Source organism: Chenopodium quinoa, unplaced genomic scaffold, assembly GCF_001683475.1.
Source record: "Chenopodium quinoa cultivar QQ74 unplaced genomic scaffold, ASM168347v1, whole genome shotgun sequence".
In the NCBI taxonomy this organism is placed as follows: Eukaryota; Viridiplantae; Streptophyta; class Magnoliopsida; order Caryophyllales; family Amaranthaceae; genus Chenopodium; species Chenopodium quinoa.
This window is the reverse complement of record NW_018742204.1, coordinates 19,686,549-19,712,138: the sequence shown is the minus strand read 5'-3', so window position 1 is coordinate 19,712,138 and position 25,590 is coordinate 19,686,549. Positions and strand designations below refer to the sequence as shown.

General features: G+C 33.6%; 1 protein-coding gene across 2 annotated transcripts; it reads left to right on the top strand.

Moving 5' to 3' along the window:
* Nucleotides 1-4,229: 4,229 nt before the first annotated feature.
* On the top strand, nucleotides 4,230-24,870 carry LOC110721743 (serine/threonine-protein kinase PAK 1-like). 2 transcript variants are annotated; one of them, XM_021900932.1, is made up of 18 exons: nucleotides 4,230-5,073; nucleotides 5,551-5,639; nucleotides 5,743-5,850; nucleotides 5,937-6,044; nucleotides 6,306-6,396; nucleotides 8,495-8,547; nucleotides 10,109-10,171; nucleotides 11,954-11,998; nucleotides 13,248-13,283; nucleotides 14,363-14,418; nucleotides 19,336-19,417; nucleotides 20,158-20,286; nucleotides 20,533-20,686; nucleotides 21,961-22,075; nucleotides 22,578-22,794; nucleotides 23,896-24,093; nucleotides 24,210-24,298; nucleotides 24,459-24,870. In XM_021900932.1, exons 1-18 carry the CDS (start codon nucleotides 4,272-4,274, stop codon nucleotides 24,556-24,558), a joined length of 2,535 nt encoding a protein of 844 aa, XP_021756624.1. In that variant the 5' UTR covers nucleotides 4,230-4,271; the 3' UTR covers nucleotides 24,559-24,870. The 2 variants fall into 2 exon arrangements, with proteins under 2 accessions (XP_021756624.1, XP_021756630.1); XM_021900938.1 differs by having other exon boundaries at nucleotides 4,231-5,073; nucleotides 20,536-20,686.
* The last annotated feature ends 720 nt before the right edge of the window (nucleotides 24,871-25,590 follow it).

Below are 25,590 nucleotides of genomic sequence, written 5' to 3'. Positions count from 1 at the left end.
CCCTTTAAAACTCTCCCCAACTCCCGAAAACCACCAAACACCCTTCCCACCACCATAAAAAACCCTAGCCACTAGGGTTCGCGGTAGAGGAGGATTTTTTGGGGTTTTTCGGGAGTGGGAAAGGGGTTTTTTGTGGTCGTTGTGCGGGGTGGGGGGGTTAGAGGGGATTTCAGGGAAGAGGGAAAGTGGCGATGCATGGGAAGAGCAACGGTCCAGCGTTAGCTTTTCGGCGATCATAAAAGGAGTGTTGGCGGACTGGGCAGTGGTGGTGGGTGGGGCGGTGGGGGAGGGGAGGTTGGTCATTGGTTTTATCCGATTTTCTTGTTTTTTTTGGACCAATCAGGGCTTGACACGTGTCAAGTGACCTGATATATTAGGTCATTGACTTTTTTTGAACGATTAGGGATTGAAGAAAAAAGAAGACCCCTAAAGTTCGAATTATTACAATATAATCTACCAAAATTGATGAAAGTTGAGATTATTATTTTTAATTTTTCCTAAATTGTTTATTTATTTTTATTTTTTTGGGAATGGGGAAGGGATATTTCATTAAATAATAATAATAATAATAATAGTCATTCGGTGCACTTATAATCATCCCTTAAGAGATCTAAATTCTCAATACAAGTAGTATTAAACACCCCTAAAGTAATGGCTTTGCTTCTGAACAATTTTTGGTAAGTTTTTTTGGCCTTTTTATTATTTTGAAAATGGCTGAAATTAAATTAAGGTTCCAAATAACTAAAAAATAATAATTTTTCAACAAACAAAAGGAAAGTGAAATAACATGAGTTATTATAGGCATAAGAACCCCTTACTTAACACCAAAATTCACTGTTAGTTTAGATTAAATGAATAAACATAATGCTATGTGCGACAAGGAAATATAAAGGCTCAAAATGACAATACATTGATGCTCATTCCCTTTATGCACTTATTTGATTTCTTAAAAACTTGTTTCCAAACCTACATATATAAATGCAATAATATAATAAATAAATAAATAAAGAAAAAATAAATTGAATTGAATACATCTATTACCCTCTATGCTAGCCACAATCAATATGATTTTCGAAAAATCTGTGAGTTCAATGAACTCACAAAAAAAAAACCCTTGTATTCGCCCCTTTTCGCAGATAAGTATAATTGGCACTCCGTAATTGATATCTTGTAATAAAGTAAACACATGATCAAAGTGCACATTTCATATACATCATTCATAACTAAAAATTGGTCTTAATTAAAAAGTCTCCTTGTTTCCACCACCTTCATCTAGTGAACATAAAAGTTCATTGAGCATTATACATACGTCTGATAAGGTATTCACTTGGTCCTAACTCAGAAATTCATCACTTTCCTTATGGTTAAGAGCAAAAAATTTGTTAACTGAAGAATTCTCAAGGTTCAAATGGCTATACAACTTTTAGGTAAAAAGAGACTTTGTTTTAATCACATGTAAAAAATTACTATGACAATAATGATACCAAGTTGATTGCATGCATGCATGTTCAATCCTTTTCTCTTGTGAATCCAAGTCTTTGAGCCATTATTTGAACTGGGGCAAAGCCATACAAGATACAACCCAATTTACACAATCATCAATTAATAATATCACGTTAGAACTTATATATAGACACAAGAAATGAGTATTTGATAACTTGAAAACATGCATGGTATCAATCTTATTCTTAATGTCACATATTACACGAAAATGAGCCAAGGCATACTTGTTAGAAAGGCTAGTTATTTAGTTTTAAGAACCTTCTTCTAACCTATCCCAGTCAATTTATGTCATTCCTCCTCCAATGAAATTGTTGTTAATCTATACATCTTTTCATTAAAATTTTCAACACAAATTAATCTAGACATATTCTCATTCAATTCATTTAATTACTTTTAATTCTATCTTATTTTCTAATAATCCTAGTCCACCTTAAATTTTTCTTTTTAGTCTTTAACCACTATAAATAACCCTCCCCTCTTCACAAATCATTTGCACCAAAATATTCTCTCTTCTCTCCTCTTAAAGCCACCCAAATTCCTTCTTCTCTCTCGCGTCTGCCACCACCGTCATCACCTCCTTCCACAGTCTACCACTAGCCAAGGTGCCATGCACCACTTCTCTTTCCTCCTCTTTGCTACTGCAAGCTTGTGTGTGCCAGTGTGTGTGTATGTGTATTGCTACTATTATTCTTATGATTTGAAGCTAACATTTATGATGAAATAAAATTATTGTTTTTAAAAAATAAAATTTTGATTTTTAAGAAAACTAATATAATTATAAATAATGCACATGTAGATTAGGGTTCATAGCTTTGTATTTTATTTGGTAACTTTAAATAAATTGAGGTTATTATATTTCTATATTTTATTCAAGATCATGATAAAAGATTGATAGTCTTTTGATTAATGTGATCAAGGTATTTATAGGTGCATCTAAGAGTAGGTTTTTGCTCATTTAAAAAAAATTTAAAATGAGCAAAAAAAAAAAAAAAAAAAAAAAAAGAAAAGATTATACCGTTGGGCTGTCACCGAGTATATACAATTTTTTAATAAAAACCTTGTTCATGGAAATCATAGCACCATCAGTTTTTTATCACGATCTTGAATGAAAAGCTCACAAATAAAATAAATAAACCGCAAAGCTATAAACTCTAATCAACACGTGTGCGATTTAAAAAATATTAGACTCCTTAAAAATCAAAACTTATTTATGTAAAAACAATATTTTTATTTAATCATTATAGTGTTAGTAAAATTATAGATATTTAACAATTATTACTGAGTAATTCTGATCTGATTTGAAATAAGTATCCTATAAAAAAAATAAAGGTGAACCAAACATAGTCTTAGCCCAATTATCTTTATCTTATTGTTAGTTAACTAAAATTATTATTTTTACTAAATTGAAATTAATTTTACACTGTAAAAGTTTTACTTGTTAGATATTTTTTTTAGTAAAGTGAACTTAGATTAGCAATTTTATCATATTCCACATCCTTTAAAGTTCCACTCCACGAGAAAATGGTAAATAAGCATTAAATGAACAATAATACTTTTGTAAATCCCCGACTTATTTATACTAGTTGAATTTCTTGATGAGTGCTCTAGATGCCCTACTTATCTTGATTAGCACTCCTACATGAAATACAAACTAGAATGGATGAATGAGATTATTGTACAAATCATTACAAATATTAGATTTTGGTCAAATCATCTCACGCTAAATATTACGAGTATTTTAATTATTCGGACTAATAAAGTCTAAAAATATTATTCTAATAATTAATTATGACTAATTAATATTAACTCACAATTATTATCTCAAAATTATTAGGGCTAGTAGGTATTAATAAATAATTTATTACAATAATTTTGTTTTGATTACCTATTAATTATTTGATTTGTTGCCTACTCTATATTACAATAATTTGATTTGATACCTATGAATTATTTGATTTGTTGCCTACTCCGTATTACAATAAATTCACATTTACTGGTGTAATAAGATCTTTTGATAGTATATGCCAATTTTTTTTTCGATAATTACTCCGTATTATAATAAATTCACATTTATTATTTGATACCCCCCTCCGTTTTTAAATACTTGCTTCATTTCTCCATGCGCGGAGTTTTAGGAGATTTTGGAGAAGGTAATAAAATATGGAGGTAGTGGGTAGTTGAGAAAATAAAAAATTGTAAAAAGCAAAAGTAGTGGAAGAATAAGAGGAGAGAGTGTATTATGTTGGGTCCATTAAGTGTGAGAAATGAATTAAATATTGTAAAAGCTTTCTAAAAAAGGAAATGGAGTAAGTATTTAAAAACGGTCGGAAAAGGAAAGTGGAGCAAGTATTTAAAAATAGAGGGAGTAATCCGTAATAAATTAAATGTATTCGTTATCACCTAGTATGTTGAATATAATTTTCATTACTCTATTATTTTGAACCGTTAAACTGCTACTTAAAGTAGCGGTCTTGCCATTTATTCCAAAACCGAAATTCGAGTAGTAATTTTGATCTGTGATAAACAAAATTTGATTATTAGAGAGACTCGAAGAGTAATTGGAGCACCTTGGTATTAAAAAAACAAGCATTAAATTTATACTTAAAATCGTAAAAAGTTAAGAAATTATCAAAATATAAACACTAATACCACTAATTTACGCATGTTTTTGTCTTGAATTACTAATTTCCTTTAGGACTACATGTAACGTTACCATCAATAAATAACTGATACACTTTTCTCTCCCCCATTGTGTTACTTGTAAATCCATGGAATTCTCCCCTGGACGTGGTCGGAAACCTCCAACACCATCAATTCCGGCGAAACCCTCCGACAACACTTTCTCCACCTTCGTCGTCCACAACACCACCGACGACGAAATGGACGACGACTCTCTCCCTCCTCTTCTCAAGCGTCTTCCTAAGGACTTCGGCGGCGCCGGCTCCTTCGATTTCGACGCCGAAACTTCCGACGACATTTCCGGCACTTTCATCGTCAAGCCCGATCAACGTCATTCGGAAGCTCCGCATTCTGTCAGAAAATCACGCAATCCGACATTTATGTCTCCTTCGAAACCTAAATTTGTCCCGAGAACAGTCGAATTGAATGATGATGATGAAGAAGATGAGGATGATGATGGTGAAGGTGATTTTGGTACTTTTGTGGTGAAGAAAGGGAGAAATGATGATTATGATGATGATGATGAGGAGGAGGAGGATGATGATGATGAGGAGGAGGATGATGATGATGAGGAAGAGTTCGGGACATTCGTGGTGCGAAAGCCGGGGAAAAAGAAGAGGGAGAAGGAGAGTGATGATGTTTCTGGGACAGTAGTGAGGAAGAGTGGTGGTGGTGGTGGTTCGGCGATGAGTAGGGCGGTTGCGAGTATGCAGGCAGCAGGGGAGTTAGGGTTTGGTGGGAGGAGTAAGCGAGGCGGTGGCGGTTCCAGTCAATCGGATGATGTTGCTGGACAAATGAGACAGTTGCAGAGTAAAATGTCATCCAGTTCAATTCCAGATTGTATTGCTAGGGAAGATCCTAGTACTAAGTATGAGTTGCTTCATGAATTAGGTGAATTCTTTGACTTTAGGTATTCAGTATTTGTTATTGATGATCATATTTTAGTTTTGAGAACTTAGGAGATGTTGATCATATGTTAGAAAAGTAGAGAAAACTATTTGGATTGAACTTGGTTTGATTTGTTGAAACATGTGAGTTTAACTTTGTAAATGATGAATGCAGTAATTACATGAATATTGATTTTGATTTGATCATCGATTGGTTTGAGTATGTTTATCAGAAGCTTTGGTGAATTGATGATAGATATAGTTGACAACTTGACACTATGATATGTAGAGATATACTCCGTATCTACGAAAATCATGTTATAGAGCTATGAAATGAAGTTAAGAATGATGGAATGGAGATGGAAACATAGATGCGTACTTTGCGACAGTAGCTGAGCTTTTGTGTATTTGAAATGATTTTGATTAATAGTATGTTGAATTTATTGGTGCTGATGTTTTCATTATGTCTTTGTGAAATCAGGGAAAGGTTCTTATGGGGCAGTTTATAAAGCTAGAGATTTAAAGACTTCAGAGTTAGTTGCTATTAAAGTTATATCATTGAGTGAAGGGGTGCGTTTCTTTGTGTTTTTTTTTTTTTGAGATTCAGTCTTTTATTTTGAGAGTTGTTTTTTTTGAGCTGCTGCGTTTGGTTGTCCATGTGTTTGGTGTGTAGGAGGAGGGTTATGAGGAGATTCGTGGTGAGATTGAAATGTTACAGCAGTGTAGTCATCCTAATGTCGTCCGTTACCTTGGTAGCTACCAAGGAGAAGAGTATCTCTGGGTAAATTTTGATTTCGATTTCATTTAGTAATATCAAATAACTTTTGAATTGTATCTGTGATTGTTGATATCGTCATATTGTGGCAGATAGTGATGGAGTACTGTGGGGGTGGAAGTGTTGCTGACTTGATGAATGTTACTGAAGAACCTCTAGATGAAAATCAAATTGCTTACACTTGTAGGGAGGCATTGAAGGTATCATGACATCAGAATTGGCGTGACTTTCTATTTGAAGGCTCTGTGAAAGATTTGGGCGAATGGGCATATAATTTATAGCTGAAGGCTTTGGAAAGAAGTTTAGTGGATTTTAAGAACTGTGTTTAGTGTCATATGATCTTTTCCAAGGAATTAAATGACTTAACGAAAGATAATTTCAGCATTTTTAGATTTTCATATATTATTTCGTGAACCCTATTGTTTGCTTATTGACTAAGGTTATTGCCTCATTGGTTGTAGGGTTTAGCTTATTTGCATTCAATCTTCAAGGTTCATCGAGATATTAAGGGTGGTAATATACTATTGACAGAACAAGGAGAAGTGAAGTTGGGTATAAACCTTTCCTTTCACTTAATTGTCGATTTCTTATGTACCACCACGTTAAATGACTGTCTAGCATCCTCTGTAGCGTGCTGGCTTGATCTCTTTCCTCTCGCTCTGTTTCTTCCCTTTCTTTTCATTATTCTGTCACAAACTAGCTACCAAGCTGATTTAATAATAACAATATCTCAATGCCTCTATATGAACTCCCAGCCTTGGTCACGGTGGGGTTGGGTTATAATTATATTCAACCTTACTAGAAAAATAAGAGATTGTTTCCAGCTTTCCATTAGGTCCCAGACTGACATATTTCTGTATAATTTGGCAATTAGTCTGAAACACATGCTGGAGCTATATCAGTTGCCTTTAATTCCTTTACTTATTGTTTGGCTCTCCTATATTTACCTATAAGCTGCATTATTTGGACAATTCATGAATCTTTATTTTTCATATATATGTTTGTTTTAACTACCTGCTGATTTGGCAGTTCTGCCAGTTTAGTTATTGTGGAGACTTCCACTTTTGGATGGAAAAAAAATGGGTGCTCATCTAGAATTTATTGAGATAATACGGAAGATTTGTTTCTTTTCACTCTGCTGCTTGCCCCTTCCTAAATCTTGCTTTAAGACCACGCCTCTCAGCATTCTTACTGTTTTACGATCTAAAGCTTTTATATTGCTATTTATATTTGATCTTTTGGTAATTCATTTCGTATAATCATAACAATGCACAAGTTTTACCTGCAGTGTTTCTGCTGGGAAGAAGTCTTATCCCTTGTCCGCATAGTCTTGATAAGTGATTAATGCATCTTATCGGTTATACAATGTTACTATATATTGAAGTTAGTTGAAATGCCTCACAAACGTTTTACGAAGAAACAGAATCTAGAATGTTTCAACGTAATATCTTGATGATAACTTTGCTTCACTGTCTATTTCATCTTGTTTCCCTTATGAGCAAGCTGTAGCAATCAATGAGAAGTAACTACTACATTTACCAAACCCCATCCCCCCTTTTTTCCCAACCCCTTCTAACTAAAGGAATTTAACAAAAACAAATTGCTAGCTAGCTTACTTTTATTCCTTTTATGGCACGTCGCATACCGTGTTTCTGTTAGGCACTTAGCTTTTATATGACATGTACGTGGTTTAGAATTTTGTATATTGTGCTGCTTGAAGGGGCATGACTGCAAAGTGGCAAGATATTTACTTGTGATCTTGAGGGTGGGAGGGTGAGGGGTAGTCTGGTAAGGAAACTTGAGATGCTTGGCCCCAATTTGCTACTGAACCTTGTTAGGATTCACCCGAAAGCCTTGTTTTTGCTAAAGATTGCAGGAACCATTTATTTCCATCTCTTTTCCAAGTAAAATATGTTTTGATTAAAGCTCCCTGTGATCTTATCATAAAGGTCGCCGTCCTTCTCCCCTGGCTCTTTAATCAATTTCTGTAAACTGAAATGTTATCAGAAATGCCAGGGGATAAGATTTTCCGTCAAACACAAGCCTATGCAATTAAAGTCCTGCTACCAGCATGTTAGGTAAAAAAAAAAATGCAACCACAAAAGATTTCTGGATTTATTAACGTGCTTAGATAGTATATGCTGGAAGTAGGGCATGCCTCAAAATCCCTGCTATTTAGCTGTAGGAATTTATATCTGTACGTACTTTACAGATTTTTGATGTGAATGATTGTGCAATCCTTGAACACTTATCAGTCTGGTTTAATATGCAATGAAGCAAAGTGGCCAAGGTTTAGGCTTGAAGTCCTCTCTTTTACTTTTAGGCAAGAGCTTCTTATTTGAACTTGGAATTAATTGTTCTCAGATTTGCTCTTTGCTCCTTGGTCTGTCTGTTCTGCTGTGACTCAAGGTTGGGGCCATAGTGGACCAAAAAGAAAGTAGACTTTAATGAGCCTTAAACCATATGTGGTTGTCTGTTCCCATGATCCCATCACTTGTACGTACTACGTAGTATACATTTTCATGGCTTATGCATGACCTAAGAATATAGGCTGGTGTTTTCTACTGTTGAATGAAATTACTTTTACATTAATAAAGATAGTTGACCCTTATGGATTTATTAGCTAATGTGTTCTCTTTATCTTGTGTAGGTGATTTTGGTGTCGCAGCACAGCTGACAAGAACCATGTCCAAACGCAATACGGTATAGCTTACATTTTTTTCTCTGTCTTTAATTTGTTCCTTTGTTTTTTCAACATAAATGTTTCAACTGGAGATATATGAGGCATCAAGTCAAATGTAATAAATTGAGGATCTTTTTAAATTTCAAGAGGATACGGGGTTCCACATAAGCATTACATGTCACGGTAAATGAATTAAATCAAGAAAATAATAAAAAATTATAATAAAAAAGCTTTATGAAAAAAAGAAAAACAGAATTAATTTTTGTTAATCCACCTGAGATGATTAAGTTAAGTAAATTGATTACCCGTATAGTCATGGATAGACAATTCAAAATTCACTATTTTTGTACTATTAGAATTAGCTTGAACATTAGAATACTTAAGATCCATAGAAGTTTATACTTCCTCCGTTTTCTAAATATTACACCACTTTCCTATTAATGAAGTTTCACAAATATTGCACCATATCCATTTTTGGAAAACAATTATTTGTGTTCACACTACGAATACCTTACATACCCTTACTTTTTAACAATTGATTCTATGGTTTATGTCTACAATCACATGGACAAATTTGTACTTTTATCTTTCTCTCTCCTCCTTTTTTTCACTACCAAAAAATTTATGCCAAACCCTTATGGTGCAATATTAAAAGAACGGAGGAAGTAAGAATAAACTTAGTAGATTAATTCATCCCCTTAAAATGAGGACTTAAACTATTACACGATATGTTTTGATCAGTTATAGGTGGGTAGTTCATTGTTTCTGAATACAATATCATAATTTCTCTTTATAACACTATAAAATTTAAGTTTTATGAAATGACCCCCTTCTATTATCTCTTTATTTTTCACCCTGTTCATTGCATGGTTTTGAAAGCTAGTGTGATTTTATTAGATAACTCCTCTATGACGATCTCTTTATATGGCTTGATTATATTGGATGATTACTTCTAGTTTAAATTGTATGCTACAGAACAATCAATTAGTCATTTACACTTTAGTATTTTATGAAAGAGTCACTCTGCTTTTCGTTTTTACATTTTTGACAAGGGTGACTGAGTTATGTTTGAACTTATTTGTAATGTCATTATGATTTTTTTAGTGCGATCCATTCAGGCCAAATATCTAGAGCTGTATGCATTTATTGGTATCTCTTGTCTATTGTGGAATTGGAGGATTTTTCTTCCAATTTATATATCTTGCGTTAAAATGAGATCTGTAATTTCCATTTGTCCTTGAATTGATGAACCAAGATGCTTAACAATGTGGTAGGGATGAATTTTCCATGCTATTAATTTTTCTCATAATCTCATCTGAGATTAGATATCTTTATTGTTGTGATTTCCTGGCCTTTGCTGAAGGTAAGCAAATGATACTTGAAAGTGTGATTATCCTAACAAAAGCAAATTGATATATTTTTAGTGATATATACTACCATGGTATCATCAGTGTGATTAACACCATGCCCTCATGTTTGATACAGTCTTTGATTCTAATAATTTTTTTGTAATGGATCTCATATGCTGATGTGTGTATATTCTCTCTCCCTTTTTTTTTTAAAAAAAAAAAATTTCTTCAGTTCATTGGTACTCCACATTGGATGGCTCCAGAAGTTATTCAAGAAAGTCGATATGATGGAAAGGTACTTAAGATGTGTTCTTCAGATTTAGTTCCTTTATGTTTATACTGCTACTTCTATCTTATAAATGTATTATTGTCATGGCCATACACTCCGTGTAATTCAAAATCACATTTAGTTTGATGAATTTCTCATCTCCTTTTTAAAAAATTTCAGAATATGTTTTTGATTTGCTTAAGGCAACTTTTGTATACTTGTATATACTATGTGTTGAAGTGTTGAGCTGTCTTCATTAATATCAAGTTCATACCTCATCCTGGATCTGCTCTTTAATATCCTGTAATTATCTATTCCATGTTCTGTTTTGTCATTTACCTAGGCTGTTTTTATTTTTTATTTATTTATTTTTTGATTTAGAACGCTTTTGTGTTGGATTGCAAGTATAATTCCTTATATGCAATTCATGCTGACATTGAGATACAGAAGGAGGTTTTTTTTTTTTTTTTTTTTTTTTTTTTTTTTTTTTTTTCCGTTGAGAATTGTTAGTTCTCACTTTCATATTACCTGAGTTTGTTATCCTTACTTATGGGCTGTATACTTGTATTGCAGCAACCTTGGTACAGTGTTTGAGCCTGTTTCCAAATGTTATATTAGTTATATACGAAAGTGTGACATGTATTGTATTTTTATAGCTCTTAAGATACATGAGTTATGTATTACCAAAGTTTGTGAAAACTTTGATGGCTTCTACTTTGTCCAATGCTATGTAAACATGATTTTTACCTTTTTCTTTTTCTTTTTAATTGAATGATTTATAAGCTCCTCCTCTCTCTCTCTTCCAATTTCAAGTATAACCTAAATCGGATTGCTCAGGCACTTATGAAAAGCTAGCGAAAGAAAAGTCTTGCTCAATTTAACTCTTAGATATCATGTTACAGACAAAAAGGCTCCTCGCAAATCAAGAAATTTCTTAAGCTTCCTCGATTCATGATCTTATGATCTTGATTTTTAAATAGAAATTCCTGCTAAGGATTTCATTATCTGGAAACTAACTCACTATGAGAGTATCATAAAGAATAGAAGATGAAAAGGATGTTGGGATATGATCGAATGCTTTATACTGAAAGCACAAAGGGGCTTAGAAATATTTTCATCTCTTAGATTTTATAGAACCAGTTGAGACAGGCTAGAACCTCAGGGTTTTATTAATTATTATTTTTGTGAAAATAATCTTATCTACATATGTAGAAAGACTAGTGCTCACAATGAAGCACATGGCTGCACTCAAATGGAAAATCTTGGAAGTACAATATCAGCCTGATGTTCAGCTTTGTAGCTTTTTTGTGGAGGATTGCCTTGAAAAATTATCCGTGGGACTGTGTGGAAGTTTAATGAATTAATCTTATTGCTTGTGTCTTAGAGCTTAATGGGTCATATGTTTGTTTTGTGGATCGAATGATATGTTTATGTCTAATTTGTTTGGTTATTTATTTTTGTTATCAAAAAAAAAAAAAAAAAAAAAAAAAATTATCTGCTGTCGCTGATTTTTTTTGTTCTATTATCTTTATTATGGCTTTTATTTTCAAATTGACTATGTTAATCTTATTGTCACTTTTCTGTTAAAATGGGGCAACTGTCATTGCAATTTATTTGTGAGTTAAGGGCCAAGCAGTATGTTAATATTGATAAACTGAAATAGATAAACTTTAAGGCAATAATGTATGATATAGATCTACAAGTTTGCAAGGTATAATTTTTCTAAGTTCTGTACTGTATCCTTTGCAGTCAATATATATGCAGAAGTGGTTAAAATTAACATATATATTCTACTCTCTTGCCTCTTAGGTGGATGTCTGGGCTCTTGGAGTGTCTGCTATTGAGATGGCAGAGGTAACATCCTTTGTCTCTGACAATTGTATCTCCTCTCCTTGATGGAAAGTTGGAAACCTCCATATTTTTACTATTCTGTTTATCTAGACGTGAAGAAGGAAAAGGAGAAAAATAACACTCTGGTCCAAAATATGTTGTTTTAGCCATTTTCACACATTATATGAAAGATTAAATTTGATTAAAGTGCATTGGCTTACACAGTTGCATTCAACATATATTGATATTGTTTATGTAAATGACACTGTGATGCATAGATATTGAAACCAGATCTTGAAAAATGAAAATTATGCTGGATTTTTTTTAAAAAAATTTAGGCCAGTGGCGGTGATTTATTTTCACGTGGGGGGTGGGGGGAATAGGGAGAATCAACAGCTTTATATAATAGAACTAGTGTGTGGCCCGGGTGATGCCCCAAGTTACTAGTTTGTACTTGTTTAATTTGCTAGTCATGTTCGACTGTTTTTTATTAGCGTTTTCATAATTATCTTGAAATTTCAAAACTTACAATAAGATTAGTATTGAAAATCATATTCAATATTTGATATGTTATATTTAACAGAAAAATAAAATTATTATTTTTCATCATATTGAAAACAATACAGAGTTTTTCAAACTTCAAAATTAAAGTTGTGAAATTGTCTTATGATCTTACCTAATGGAATCAAATAGTACAATTAAACACTAATTATCTTATTTAAGTTAACTGTAATGTTGGATAGAAAAGCACAATAAATAAATAGCTAAGATGGTAGGACTTGTAACTAAATACTTGTTGGTCTCAAGTTCAATTCCTTGTATAAGCATTTTTTAGCTGTCAAATGGTTCAAATCTAATACATGTTGTGAAGGTGACATATCATCTTTATTGTGTTTAAAGATGTGTCATGTCGTGAAACATATTGCTGACATGTTGTGTTTATAGAGCCCTGAAAAGGTGACATGTGGCACATATTCTGCTTTAGGAACGCCTAAAAATATATAAGTATAGATAAAGAGAAGAAACAGTTGCTACATCACTATCTTATATTCACATGTGTTATTCTGCTGTCACTATCTAATATTTGTTGAAATGCATAGCAGATTGGAGGACAAAAGTTTAATAGGGTACATTATTTTTTTGTATGTTTCTGAGAAGAATAGAGTACTTGTATTAAGCTTGAGAAACCCCCTCTGTTCAATTATGATTACCTGCACTATATGGAGGTATGGACTTATCAATTTTACACACTCAATTATTTAATTTGTTACAGGGGCTTCCTCCTAGATCATCGGTGCATCCAATGCGGGTTAGTGCAATCATTAGTTCCTCAGTGGTGTTATTTTTTTTTTGTTTTTGTGTGGGTATTTGCGTCATTCATGTTTAATGACTTTTTCTAAGAAAAAGAGTTTTAATTATTTATTTATTTATTTTTCTTGAAATAATTATTTATTTATTTTACCTTTTTAGTTATAGCATTGTATGGGGCCATTGCATATTACACTCTCAAGTTCTGACCTCTAATGACTTTTTTTGTTGCTTAGTAACCCCCAATTATATGTTTTTGCTTTCATGTGTATATAGAGTATTATGTCATTATTTAGTTATAAAATTTGATACCAATGTGGAATTGGAAATTAAAACAATGGAACACCAGATAATAGATGTCTTGTTTCTATCAAAAGCTTGATAGCAAAAGCACATGTTGGAATGGCTAGATAAGAAAATTTTCTGCCTCCCTTTGGTCCAAGCAAAGGATATATCTGAATCCAGCATTTTGGTTGATGCAAATATCATTTCTGTCCGCATTGAAATTAGATTAGGTACTACTCATCTTTTCAAGTTAGCTGTGGACTATGGAATTGCATTATGCTGTTCATAGCTTTAGTGTAGTAGTTTGAAGAATATACATATATATTGCCATGTTGAGCAGTCTCACATCTATATTATAATAAAAATGTTTTTTCACCACAGCACTCCAAAATATCATACTTACTTTATATGTATTCTTTTTTGTTCTTTTTTTTTTAAAAAAAAAAAAAAACCAGTAACATCCTCACCTAATTTTTTCTTTATATTAAAAAAACCCTACATTTTATATCCCGTGCATTAGCACGGGTACATTCTAGTGTATATTTAATGTAGTAGCTTGAAGAGCTTACATATCTTTTGCAAGAAACTTTAAGTGCTACCCTTCTAAGAAGGGAGAGAGATTATGGACACATTGGTCAACAACTTTCAAAAGCTTCCAACTTGTCTAGTTCCTGAGTTTGCTATCTGTGTAAAGTAGTTATCATCAGATCTTCCCACCCTTGTGGTGCCAAAATTTGCTATATATGTATTGTAATTTTGTATTATTTCTCTAATTTTTCCTCTTTGCTCTAGTAGGTTCTGTTCATGATATCTATTGAACCTGCTCCAATGCTCGAAGACAAAGAAAAATGGTATCATATTGTTTTTCTGTAGCATTCTGTTTACCCAATTTTGTTTTTGGACTTGTCATATAGCAGTTGCATGACGAATTTAACATCTCACATGACTATATTCTTTCTTAATTATAAATCATTAAAGGTAGTTAAAATACTATATATGTGAATAGTGCTAAAGTCAAAGTGTTGCTAAACGGAGAAGTAATTTCTAAACTACCCAAGTCCTATCTTCTCTATTACAAAGTAAGTCTCTTTGAAGGGGAAACAATTTTGGAATCAGGTAAGGGTTTACAATCAACAACTCCCATGCTTGATGTCTGGGAAACTGGGTATGGGATTATCATACCCCTAGGAGGAGGGTTTCAGCCAAAATTCTCACCCTTGGAGTCAACCCAAAAAAGATATATATATATATAATCAGTCAATTCTATCCCCTGTCCAAGGCTGTCATCATCAGTTGTGATTAATTTAGTTACAGTTACTGTTTTGAAGGTGGAGGCAACGCACCTTAGCATTCATAAAAATGTTTCTGCATGATATGATGATGATGATGTTGAATTTTGGTGATTCATACAGCTCGTCAGCTTGGGGATGTCTATTCTATGGCTTCTTCTTCCGGCTAGTGAAGATTATCAATTTAATATCCAAATTGATCATCTGCCTTATGCTAATTATTTAAGCAGAGAGTGGCAGATATAGCATCATAGCAGAAGAGGGAGCCTATGAGGAACATATTAGATCAGGAAATAGAAATGGAATCCGTGGAATGTATGAGGAAAAGGGATACTAGACAATGAGCGGAAGATCTAATTTTTTTAATGCAAAGTATGGATTTGACTTTTATTACGGAATATAAATAAACATATAATATTAGGTATAAGTTTTTGGGTCTGAAATATCTTAAAACATTAGAGATATTGAATTATTTGAACCAAATGCCCCTCAAGGTAAAGCTGCTACTAAAAACTACATTTTAATACTATATCTCTTTCCTCTCATGGTCCCCAATAGAGTTGCCAATTCGGGTAAACGGGTTGGGTTAGTGCGGGTCAGGTCAACTCGGGTCGGGTTTAATTTGGTTTAATGTCGTAACTTATGCAGGTCGGGTTCTAGTTAAGTCATGCTTGAGTTGGGGCCCGTTGGGTCAAACATCTTATCGAGTTATCGAGTTTGGTTCGGGTTTGGGTCGAGTCAACAACAGATCGGGTGAACAATAGGTCGGGTTTAATTTGGGTTTTAACGGGTTAAAATGAGTTAGGGTCATTCTCGGTTCGAGTCGGGTTCGGTTCAAGTCAATATTTGTGGATTATAATTAGGTCAGGTCATTATTGGGTTTGTCTTAGGTTCAATTCGAGTCAATAATTTGTGGGTTATAATCAGATCGTGTCATTTCCAAGTCGGGTCATGTTCGGGTGTTAAATTGGGTTAATTTATGTCTTGGGTTGATTTCAGGGTCATATCGGGTCCGGGTACATAGAGTAGCTTTAGCCTTACAAAGTTACGACTTTATGAGTAACGACTTAGAACATACTACCTTCGTTTTTTTTAGTTGTCACGTTTTGACTTTAGCACTATTCACACTCCTATTTCACCGTATTTTGTGCTTTATATGTATTGAAAAATATAGTCATGTGGGATCTTATTAGATTCGTGATGATATATATTTTCAATACATCACCTTTTAATAATTTTTACTTATTGGTAATAAATGATATTAATGGTTGAATTTGTGCATTGACAAATGTGACTAAAGAAACGTGTCATCTAAAAAAAACGGAGGAAGTGTTTAGTATGTATTCTCTAATTATTGTATATATCTTTATTTAGCTACTTTATTTTTACAATAATAAAGAAATATAGAATATTTAGTGAATATATGCTAACACTTAGAAATGAGCAAATAGCTATAATTAGTTTATGTAAGGAGTCATATGTATTGAACTACTGACTATTGAACTTCTCATACTAACTCGTTTGCACAAGCACACAACTACACAAGTGACACACACAAGATGTCATCAATTTCATATAATATAATCTTATATTCTTATTTGCGTGGTGAACATCATATTTTTAGTAGAAATAATTTAGAAATGATTACGTAGCTATAGAACTATAAATTGATAAGGTGGTCTAAATTGAATTTTGGGTGATTTGAAATCGGGTCAAGTCAATAGCAGGTTACGTTGAGTACAAAATGGGTTAGGAACTTCGGGTTGAATTTGGGTCGAGTCGGTCAGGTTGAATTTGAGTCGGGTTAGTAATAGGTTGGGTTAAATTTCCGGTTTTGGCGGGTTAAAAAGGATTTGGGTTAATCTCGGTTCAGGTAGAGTTTGGTTCATGTCAATAATTTACGGGTTACATCCAGGTTGCGTCATCATCAGGTAGGTTCATGTTCGGATTTGGGTCTCAAATACTCGGGTTAACTCGGGTCTAGGGTTGGTTTCAGGTCGGGTCACAATTTTCCCTGGTTCAAACAGATTGTAATAATCGGGTTTGAGTAAATTATTCGAGTCGAATCAGCTTTTGACAGGTTTAGTCCCCACCCTAACCCACTACTACTACTTTTTTTGTCTTTCATCTCTTATCATTTACTTTTCAATAAATTATTAAGTCCACTATTCTTTGTTTTACAATATCTTTTAATACTCCTACTACCTTACTTACCTCTTATTATATCTAAGTCAATTTAATTGCCTAAAACTATGTGCTGGTCAAAGTGTGACTCCTAAAAAGGGAGGGAGGGAGGGAGTGAGGGGGGTGGGGGGGGTGGGGAGGGGAGTGGATCACTTAGATGCAGGCCCCATGGAAGTTTTTGGTAACCTTTTCCCCACCAAAACTATTTTCTAGTGATTCGAGTTTTTATTTTATTTTATTTTATTTATTTATTTATTTATTTTTTAACTTCAATTTTTTCCTTTTACATTGTTGTAATAATGTAAAAGGAAGAGAATATAACATACAAGGCATAAAGAAATAAATCAACACTTTGCATTAATAAGAGAATCTAACTTGTTACTCTTTTTGTTTGAGAGGTCTAGTTCTTTAGCATTTGTTCTAACATGTTCAAAATTTGTAATTTTTTTACTCTTTTAAACACCGGATATTAGGGTGCATGTATCTAGCTATATACTTTGGAACATGAGATACTAGTCATATATGCAACCACTAGGTTAAAATCCTGTGCAATGCACGGTTTTTAAATATTTTTGACAATAATATTACAAAATACTACGTAAAGTATATAGTGTAGTGTTTGGATACGAACATTTCATTTCAAATTTGGAATTTCAAATTCGGAATTTCAAATACGGACTTTCAAATACAAATTTCCTATTTGGGTAAACTTAGGATTTCAAAATAAATCATTTCAAATTCACTAGTTTGGATACCTCCGATCACGTTTATTCTGTATAGTTTGGGAAAGGTTAAAAAAAAAATCAAATTAGTTTTTGCAAATGTTATTGCTTCAATAATCAGTCAGAGTTAGATTAAAATTGCTTAAAAATTGATAAAAAAAAATGAGGAGGTTTGAAGAGTAGAGAAATTCAAAAGCCACTACAAAGAACGATTAAGGTACTCTTTAATGGAAGATTCAAGGTCTTCTTTAATGGTGAATAGAAATCTCAAAAGCCACTACAATGGAGGATTAAGGTACTCATGAAAGCTCACATATCGCTTAAACGGAGATTCGACAATACACTTTGAGAGAGGAGAGAAAGATCACTAGTTCCTTTAATGGAGAAGAACACGCTGCTTTATAGTAGAGAACTCACAATGTTCTTCAATGGAGGAGAGAGATAGGGAGCCCAGCCTTAGGAGAGAGAATTTGGCAAATTAGGCATAGGAGAGAAAGTTGGGCCTTTTTTTTTTTTTTTTTTTTTTTTTTTTACTGAATGTTGAATTTGAAATGAAAGCTTTAGGTTTGGAATTTCAATTCAATCATAGTTAACTTATGTTTTAAAAATCTTGGAATTGGGTCAAATCCAATTCCCAAATTTAAAGTAAATCCAAACAATGTAATTGGGCCAACCAAACAGGCCATAAAAGATTTTAGAAATATTTTTTTTGGGTATATATGGAATATGATTGTCAAACTGGAAAAAAAATAAAATCATAAGGTATAAATAGTTTACTTATAGATTTTGAAAAAAAAAAAAAAAAAAAAAAGTAAAGAAAGAAGCGTAAAAGGCGGGGAAAATTTTTCACAAGGTAATGACAAGTGCCGTGAAAGGATTCGCTTTTAGTATAGATTATAAAGATTGCTTGTGTATTTGCAAGATTGATCTTGTATACCATTTAACAAAGATAGTATAGTATTACCTCTGTTCCTTTTTCCTTGTCCCATTTGACATTTTGCATCAATTTTAAATGCACACCCGTGCGCAATATTTTCTTCAACTTCATGTTTAATTTTTTTTTTTATAAATTAATATATTTTGTAATTACTCATTGAGATGAATCTAACAAGATTTTACATGAGTATGTTTTTTCTATGTATATCATTATGAATACTCATAGTGAAAGTTTTTCTTTTTCAATGGAATATTCTAGATGGGACAAACAAAAAGGAACAAAGGTAGTGTAAAGTAGCAAAATCTTTTTTTAAAAGGAAATAATCATATTTTTTTCGTATATGAAGTTGTTTTTTGAGATTTGATAATAATTAAATTTATATGATCAATTTTAGTGAGTTGGCTGACTGATAATCGTTTCCATAGCCTATTGATTTAATTGCTGTTCAATTGTAAGATAGCAACCCCGAAGGGCATTATATTTATAGGTAGTTCAAAATTTGGATATTGAGTCCCTAACAGTCGGCTTTTATAATAGGGATGATATACGGATAGTTTAGTGTGTAGACAACAATAATTGGACTGGTACATATTGTTAACGTTAAAATATTTGACATAAATTTTTAACTTTTCACAGGTCTCTTATATTTCATGACTTCGTAGCTAAATGTCTAACCAAGGATCCACGTTTGCGTCCTACTGCTCCTGAAATGTTGAAGGTAGTTAAGTATGTGCTTGCTGAAAGCAGCCAGAAATGTGGGTGGTTTCTTATTTTCTCCTTAAACTTTTTTCGATATCTTCTGCCGGGTGCCTGCTATGTTTTTGTTAATTTTTTTTCCCACCATAAAAACAGCTAGTGTAAGCTTCTCGTTTCAATTCAATATTTATTCATGTCTGGCTTTTGATCAGGTCCACACTTTTTTTTTTTTTTTTTTTAAAAATAAATTTTTTTTGAAATTATGTATAGCACAAATACCATAGCCTATTATGAGCACAAAGAGTCAATCTGGGTCCTTAAATCTTCATAAATGACGCTCAAGATCTTACCTGTCATTATTGACATTTTCGTAATTTTGCAACTTTCCGTTGGTTGTCTCTGCTTTTAAATGCATTTTTTTCGACAGACTTCATATTTTTGTTTAGTAGATTTTTTTAATTTTTAAACTAAATTAACGAAAGCTTATATTAAATTATTGTTTAAGAAAAGAGACTAAAAAGATTGTTGTCCATCTATTTTTTTTATTTAAAGTTTAAAAATTGTGTATTACGCTTTGCTTTTTATTTACATACTACGTATAAGATATAGCCCTTGATGGGAAATCAATATTCATAAAATTCATTTATAGATGCAAAGGAGGATAGATATTTAGGCTAGAAAGAATTGTTAGGTTATTGCAGGGCTAGCCTACAAGTCTTTTGGGTGACTTATATCTTTGTCGCCTCCATTTACCAATCGCAGCATAAATTCATTGATAAGTGCAAAGGAGGAGCATTTGCAATGTTGCCAAAGATTGAGAAGGCTAGAAAAGCCAGGGAATCTATGGTACTTCAAGCTCAAAGTCTTACCGATGGAACCTTGTTGGCAGGGGTATGTGCGTAGAACTCATTTGTTTTGTATAGTTTTGTCTGTCTTCGATCTGATGAAGATCCTTTGTATCATTCAATGTTTGTTTTGCAACGTATCTTTTCTGTGTATAAAATTTATCCACTAATAAATTAAATGGTCCTATTTTGTGTTGATGATGTTTCAAAATCAATAGAAATAGGCACAAATTTTTTTGGAAGATAAAATTGGACATACTCATCCCTATTTTTTTTTTAATTTGCAAAATAGCAGCAGGTGGAGGTGCCAAAAGTGAATCAGGATTTTGGTGACACTGTTCCATCAAAACCTATCAATGTTGCGCTGACAAATAAAAATGAGATACCCAAGGTTGCAGGCTCAGCAAAGCAGCAGGCTCTGCAGGATGCGGAGCTGATTGGAGAAGGTACTCTGTTACGTTCATGGTTTGAACTCTGGTTTCTTATTCCTTTTGAGTATAACATTAATTTTTTATTCTTATAATCCTCTATATACTTCATTCTTTTATTAGAACAACTGGGATTTAACACTATTCACATAAATAATAATTTGGTGTCTTTTTAGATTTGCCTCGACGTGTAAACTTTCAAAATATCGACATTTTACTCTCTTTGTCCCCAAATAAAAGTCCCATTTGGCTTTTGCACAACTTTTTAGGAAGGTAAAAAAATAAGAAGATAGTGGGGTTTGGTTGATTAAAGATGTATATTAAACACAAGATAGTGGGCTTTGGTTGTTTGAAAGCTGTACTTGTTGTCTACTCGTCTAGTATCAATCAAACATTTTGACATTTGAGCACTAGTTGAAAATAACACTTCTTTTTTTTTTTTTTTTTTTTTTTTTTTTTTTTTTTTTTATGGGGTGGGGTGGGGGATCCTCATTGGTCCTATGTAGCTGCACTTTTTATTTGGTAAATGAAAAAAAAGCTATTATCTCGGTTAACCCTTTTCTATTGACTAATAGCATTGGTGATGGTGGCATTAATGAAGGTTAAAACATAAAAAATATTATTTGGTATAACTTACTATGGACTATGGTTAATATTTGTATGGTTAACCCTCTTTATCCCTTTTTTCTCTCCTCTATTTCAACTCACCGTCCACCGCTGCACCAAATCCCAGCATCTTCACGGCCCATAAACCCCCTGTTTTTCTCACCTACTGTGAGCACCACAATTATTCCACCGCCTCAAACCCCCCTGCCTAGAACATTCGTCTTCCACCACCACGCTTACCTCATTGGCTCATTCCCTTCCCTCACCCACTCTGTCGCATTCCCTCTCACAACTCTTTCTCCCCCTTAAGTGAACCGCCGCAAGCACCTCCCTCCCTACCGTCCAGACTCACCTATCACAATGCCTCCTCTATACTGCTGGCCATTGACAACCCCTTGCTGATGCCTAACCAAACACAGCTCTACTTTCTCTCTTCTCTGCCTGCCTCTATTCGTCCTCCCTGTACCAAGACTAATGTTTGGTCTTTGTTGCTGTTGAAACCACACAAATAATATCATAAGGGCACTGAAACCTCTTTGGTGCAAGCCTTGTGCTCTGAAACAACACTTGATGGAATTACCTGTGATTGCTGTCTTCCGGTTTAACTGGTCCTTTTGAAACTTTTCTTTTTAGCTGTGGATTGTAATGTTTTGGCAAACAACATTTGTGGTCTTTTCTCTGTGCAGGTGATTTTGGAACTTTTGTAGTTCATGGTGGGGACGAAGAGAAGACATCATCATTTTATGGCAGTCCTGAAGTTTCCTCACTGAGTGTTAAATCAGATGTAATATTTGATCAAAGGTATTTGTTTTTTCCCAAGCAAATTGATACTTTTCTTGTGCCATGGTATCTTTTGGAAAGAAATTTTCCAAAATCATGTTTATGGGTTGAGCCAGGCCTTAAAGAGAGAACCGATCATGTTAAAGTCATCTAGGTAATAGTAACGTTAAGTACCTGACCTGCACTTTATTCTCTTTTAAAACTTTTGAAAAATTAAAATATCTCGTGAGAAACTAATGTTTTTAGCTTATTATTAGAACATGGTTCAAATTTGGAATCAGTCTCTAAATCTTTCATCAGCGTATTAATTATAACCATCATCTGTACGAGAAAATGAGAAATAAACTAATTTTCGTGCTCCATTTTTTATTTGCTTTTGCTTACATTTTGTGCACTGATAAGCTCCTGAACATTAGAAGTATGGCTTTATTCAATTATTCACCTTTTGCGGCGGTTAACTTTAGGTGTTTATATGCTTCACGTAGTTTTGGAGGTTGACTAGTTTGTTGTATATTTTTTTCAGGGGGAATAAAGCATTTACCAGTGCTGCCACAAATATACATGAGAAAGAATTGCTTGTTGCTAGTGGAGTCAATCGAGAATCCATTGCAGCAACCGTTCCTTTACAGAACCGTATGGCAAGCAAAACATGTCAGACAAAGGTTGGAGGCAGTGGTGGTTTGGGTGACCAATCTAGGAGTGAAACTGTCAGTCGAAAAACATTTTCAGCGCAAGACAAGGTTATTTTTTTTATTTTGACTCTCTTCTTGATGTGATCATTACAATGATACTTTTTAGGTGTACAATTTCTTGTTCTTCGATCTATTGTAGGTTCTTAACAGGAATGATGTGCTCAAAGCTTTGCTATTTGCTCCACAAATTGTCATTTTAGCTGATTTTGTGGATGTCTTGTTATGTATTAAGTACTTTGACCCATGATTATTGTGTGTCCCGGTAAATTAGCTACAGGATGTCATCTTCTAGCTCCCATGGCTTATGCTTAAAGTGAAGTTGTTGCAAATTATTCATTTTACTTGTTTCAACTATCTATGCACATTAGTAAATTCACAGTAGAGGCAAGGTATTCTGTTAACTTGAACTAAAATTCACAAAAATTTTGGAGGGGAATGGTTAAGTTTCATAGAATCTTAGGGATGAAAAAGTAAAAGTTGCTTGAGATTAATCATCAAACGAAAAAATGAACAGAGCTTATGCTAAAATTGTCTATTGCTTGTAGTAGTTGAATATATATATCATGCACACTTTTCTCTGAAATCAGATATGTAGTTATACGAAACAATAATGTCAATTTACACTTTTTTTTCATTTGCTTTTGTACCTATTACCATTGCTGAAGTGCCTCAAACAAAGATATTACAGGTTTAGAATGGTTACTTTGCATAAGTTGGTCCATGAGATCAGATACTTTGACCCCTTATCGACAATCTTTCTATCTGTTACCAAATATATTTATGTTGTTCATTATTTGAATATACTTGAATCTGTTTGCCCCAACAAAATGATGGTATCTGTTATCTTGGGTTATGATTTTTCTGTTTGGGCCTATGTATGGGACATGTTCCGTTTTTTGTAACGGGGTTGTATATAAGATCCCTAGGTCATTATCTAGCCTAATTCCATGATCTATTTCCTCAAGATCAATAACATTTACCCGCCTGCTTATGGAGGTAACTTGCACATTCTTTGAGGTAACTTGCACATTGTTAGTGAATCACATCAGTGTTGTTTTAAATTAATATTTTTTTGGAATGTTGTTTTACATTTATCTTTTTTTGGGTATTTTATAGCATTCACTTATCTGAATTGCATTGTCGTTGTAGCTTTGGTCAATATATGCAGCTGGAAATACGGTGCCTATTCCTTTTCTGAGGGCAACTGACATATCACCTATTGCACTCTTATCTGATAATGTATTTGGGGGGAAGCAAAAAGAAAATAGTGGGATGGTGGCTGCGGAAGCATTGCAAGAACTTTTTGCTGGGGATGCTCAATCAAAAAAGAGGCGGGGACAAAATGAGGTTTCATTGCTTAGTCTGTTTTTATGATTAGGGTTATGTGGTTTATTTTCCTTTAGGTTCAGTATGTTTTTAACTCTTTTTTTCCCTTCCTTTTGCCTTTCTCTTTGCATAAGCAGCCGATGGCCCTTCCACCAAGCGTTTATCAAAGACTTACCTCAAGTCCCACACTTATGAATCTGGCTCAAGCTCTGGCTTATCACAAAATGTAAGTTACTATTTGTATGTTGTCACTTCTTTTGATACCGCATATACAAAGCCTTTTGCTTTCTGCGATATGTTGATTGTGTCGTCCCTATACTAGAATGGTTTTGTTTCAGTGAATCAAATTGTGAAAGGTTTCATCTGGATTGTCTAATTTGAAACAGGTGCTATGAAGAGATGCCACTTCAAGATCTGCAAGTAGCACAAGAACAACAGACTATTCAAAATCTAAGTGATACTCTGAGAACCATTCTGCGCTTGTAGGCTAGTAGCTCAAAATGATTCCTTAGTTGCGTACTTGCGTGTCTCTCTTTCTTTTGCCTTAACTTTCTCTGCTTATATACTGTGCATCATTTTGTATTTATGATGCCTTTTATTTCAATTAAGAAAACTTTTATGCCAGCAAGTACTGGAGGTGGTTCTGTTCTCGAACTGCTGATGAACAGGCTCTGGCTTGCTATTATTAGTGCAGGAATAATCAAATTTATTTCTGAGCACAAACATGTAGATATGAAACTTTTGTTTACAGAAGAAGTAGATGCAGCTGATGAAAGCCTGGATTTATGTTCTTTGTTTCGTCTTTGTTTTTGTGGTTATTGCTGGTTTTGTGCATGGCACTATGGCAGCATGTTTTTTTTGCGAATCCTGGTTGAGAACTTCAAAATGTACATGAGTCTTTATTGCTTGATTTGATTTGTCACAAAAAAGTTACTTTGATGGAAGTGTTTTATGATACTGGAGAGTATTTTGGCTGGAGAAAATCCAAGTTTCTCAACCAATCTGTTTCTCAAGGGGGTATATTAGTATTTTTGAACACTCTGCTGGGGATACAAACGTCTTTTACTTGTCTTGGAAGACGTTAACCGGGCGCTATCTCTCTCCTCAACAATGGAGCTTGAATTTTTCAATGGAGGTCGAGGAAATCAATGGTAGAAGCAAAAACCTATCATTTGGGGTTCACTATGCCCTTAATTTTTTTTTATATTTTTCTTAATGTTTTTCGTTAACTTCGGAAATGTTGGGGTTGGGGTTTGTTGTGGTGTTGGTGGTGTTAGGCATGGTGTTTGTTGCGGTGGTTTAGGTTTGTCGAGAAAGGAAGAAGGGAGGTTAAAGAAGGTTGAAGAAGATGGAAGTAAACGTGAGGAAATAGAAGATGATGAGTTAGCTTGTAAGGCATTGAAATTATTTTTTTTGAAAAAAGTTGCTCAATATTACAAGAAGACCAGTTGATGTGTGAAATTTGTAACTGGGCAGCCTTTTTTGGCTGCACAAAAAAAAAAATGAAATTTTGATCCG

Bases quoted from the DNA above. Each gene is read 5' to 3' on its own strand.
- LOC110721743 (XM_021900932.1), top strand. From the start codon at position 4,272: ATGGAATTCTCCCCTGGACGTGGTCGGAAACCTCCAACACCATCAATT. The intron at 8,548-10,108 runs GTATAGCTTACA...AAATTTCTTCAG, and splicing joins CCATGTCCAAACGCAATACG to TTCATTGGTACTCCACATTG. The intron at 22,795-23,895 runs GTTATTTTTTTT...TTGTCGTTGTAG, and splicing joins CATTTTCAGCGCAAGACAAG to CTTTGGTCAATATATGCAGC.